The sequence below is a fragment of the Oncorhynchus nerka genome, linkage group LG13 (genome assembly GCF_034236695.1).
Source record: "Oncorhynchus nerka isolate Pitt River linkage group LG13, Oner_Uvic_2.0, whole genome shotgun sequence".
NCBI lineage: Eukaryota > Metazoa > Chordata > Actinopteri > Salmoniformes > Salmonidae > Oncorhynchus > Oncorhynchus nerka.
Window position 1 is genome coordinate 10488148 of NC_088408.1, and position 2651 is coordinate 10490798.

Genomic DNA, 2651 nt, shown 5'->3' on the forward strand with positions numbered 1-2651 from the left:
TGGGGGGAATCTCTCACGTTCTCAAAGTATTTTAAAGGTTTGGTACCTACACTGTAGGCAAGAGTTAATAAATTAAATATCAAGTGTAAAGCCTCTAAAGATGAGGGAGATCCCCGTTTTGTAATCTTACCCAAAATTGTATCTTTTTAGATTTTTGGAAAATAAATACATACTGAATATTTGTAACATTTCATGTTCAAAATGACACGTGTCTTAATTGACTGAATGTCTTGGGCTTACTGGCTCTGGAAATGCCCTTTTTCACATGGCCCTCCCATGTCATTTCTGCAATGCTAAGATGGTCGCTTCCATCTTACCCTGAGTTATACTGTGTTCACTTTCAACTGAAACACAGTATCAATCTAACGCCAGCCAGAAAAGCCTACAAGCAATCCTGTATTTGACCCAAAAATATTTCGGCTCATTTTAATTTCGGTTTGTTTTCTTTCCTCTCTGAAACACTTTTCTCTAAGAGTACACATATAGAAGGGTAAAAGCAAGCACTTTCTTCTTATGTAAACACATAAACGTACATACATCCACACAAAGTTACTGTCCCTCCATATCTTGTTGTTACGCAGCTGACTTTCAATGGCCACAAGCCCTTTTCTTACAAAAACTTAAGTGAAAAAAGTCTTATTGCTTTCTTCCTCCTCTGAGCCCAAACCCCCCCACTTCCTCCTCTGAGCCCAAACCCCTCCACTTCCTCCTCTGAGCCCAACCCCCCCCACTTCCTCCTCTGAGCCCAAACACCCCCTACTTCCTCCTCTGAGCCCAACCCCCCACTTCCTCCTCTGAGCCCAAACCCCCCACTTCCTCCTCTGAGCCCAAACCCCCCCCACTTCCTCCTCTGAGCCCAACCCCCCCCACTTCCTCCTCTGAGCCCAAACCCCCCACTTCCTCCTCTGAGCCCAAACCCCCACTTCCTCCTCTGAGCCCAAACACACCCCACTTCCTCCTCTGAGCCAACCCCCCCACTTCCTCCTCTGAGCCCAAACCCCCCACTTCCTCCTCTGAGCCCAAACCCCCCACTTCCTCCTCTGAGCCCAAACCCCCTTCCTCTTCCTCCTCTGAGCCCAACCCCCCCCCCACTTCCTCCTCTGAGCCCAAACCCCCCCACGTCCTCAGAGTCGTATCGTTCAGAATCTACATCCGGGTAGATCTGTTTTTTTTATAAACAGAACATCACATAGTCTTTCTTGGGACGTCCATTCCAGAAAAAGAGAGATGGATAGAAAAAGAGAGGGAGAGAGAGATGTAAAGGTTTGGAAGTGCATAGTCAACTACGGGGAGCCTCTCCTGCGCAGAGCTGAATGAGGTCTTTAAGATCAGAGAGAGATCGGCCGGTCGGTGTCGTTGGTTGGTAACGTTGGTTGGTAACATTGGCCGGTCTCCCGTTCAGGCAAAGCAAATGGTTCTCTGTCCAACCAGTGTCAATTTAACCTGAGGCTGACCACACCAGGCCCTACCCCTCGGTCCCACCAGTGTGCGTGCCGCAGAAGTAAGAAGAGCAGAAAAAAAACAATCCCTGGACTTTTCATCTGAATACATATTGTTCATATTTATACAGAAAGGTGCATTGTTCCAAGAGCTTCTTGCTCAGTGCAATTATGCATCTGGAAAGAAAAAACACAAAGGACACAAGGTTCGGCATTAGGTTATGAGAAAGTGTTAAGTTGTGGTTAGGTACTTCACATAGGTCTATTGTGAAAGAAATGTCACTAAACAATTGCTGTTGGAGTACTAGTAAGAGAGCAAGTTAATTGTTCCTTACCTCTGCATTCATACTTGAGGTCTGAGAAGTATACCATCTCTTGCGAGAAGACAAAGAGGCCTAGTCTTCCGCCTGCGTACGTCTTGTCATATATGCTCCCAGAATCAGCCATGATCTTCTTCCCCTCGTACATGACCACTCTGAAACAAAGATACAATAAGAAGATTTAGGAACAGTGGGAACTGCCTGTTCAGGGGTAAAACGATAAATTTGTACCTTGTCAGCTCGGGGGTTTGAACTTGCAACCTTCCGGTTACTAGTCCAACGCTCTAACCACTAGGCTACGCTGCCGCCCTGTGGAAAGTCTATAAGCAGTTTGACCAACGTTCTCCAAGGAGTAAAAGGTTTTAAAGTCAAGTAAGTCATGGGGTTTGTCTAGGCATTCTTAATCTCTTAAATCTCCACCAGGCCAAGGCTTCAGTGTTTACCTGATGTGTCCTGTTCTTGGTCTGTGGATCAGGTGCCATCTGTAGGCTGTGAAGTCTTTCCAGCCAATGTTCTTAGGGTCGTGCCAAAGAGTCTTCACCTACAGAAGAAAGAAGAAACGTAGGGTTAAAGTTAGATGGAGTAGTCACCCTATACTCCCGAAGGTTTTTTCCTATGTGTGTGTGGGTATGTGTTCAGGCATGTAAGACGATAGGGGTTATTTCTTACCTGTCCTGGGGTGTTACCAGTGTGCCAGAGAGCGTTCCTGAGGTGCTCACCAGGTCCAGTAGTGGAGTTGACCACCTTGATGGACAGTCCTGAGTATCCCTGAGCCTTGGTGGGTTTGTTGTTCCAGTAGGTCTGTGTGATCTGCTTCCACATCACCACGTAGAACCTGGAGCTGGACTGGTAGCCGAACACAAAGCCGGCGTAGTCATCATCTCGCTCTGTG

At 46.9% G+C, this 2651-nt stretch overlaps 1 protein-coding gene across 2 annotated transcripts in view; it reads right to left on the reverse strand.

Moving 5' to 3' along the window:
• Positions 1-1118: 1118 nt before the first annotated feature.
• The window catches only part of LOC115119525 (thrombospondin-1-like), a 17849-nt gene continuing 16316 nt past the window's right edge, over positions 1119-2651 (reverse strand). For both annotated transcript variants that reach the window (XM_065026192.1, XM_065026191.1), the window contains 4 exons: positions 2429-2651; positions 2203-2300; positions 1775-1914; positions 1119-1616 (listed from right to left, as the gene is read on the reverse strand). The exon at positions 2429-2651 is cut by the window's right edge and continues 49 nt beyond it. In XM_065026192.1, the coding sequence (XP_064882264.1) occupies positions 1609-1616; positions 1775-1914; positions 2203-2300; positions 2429-2651 (469 nt within the window). In that variant the 3' untranslated portion in view covers positions 1119-1608. The remainder of the gene's footprint in view (positions 1617-1774; positions 1915-2202; positions 2301-2428) is intronic.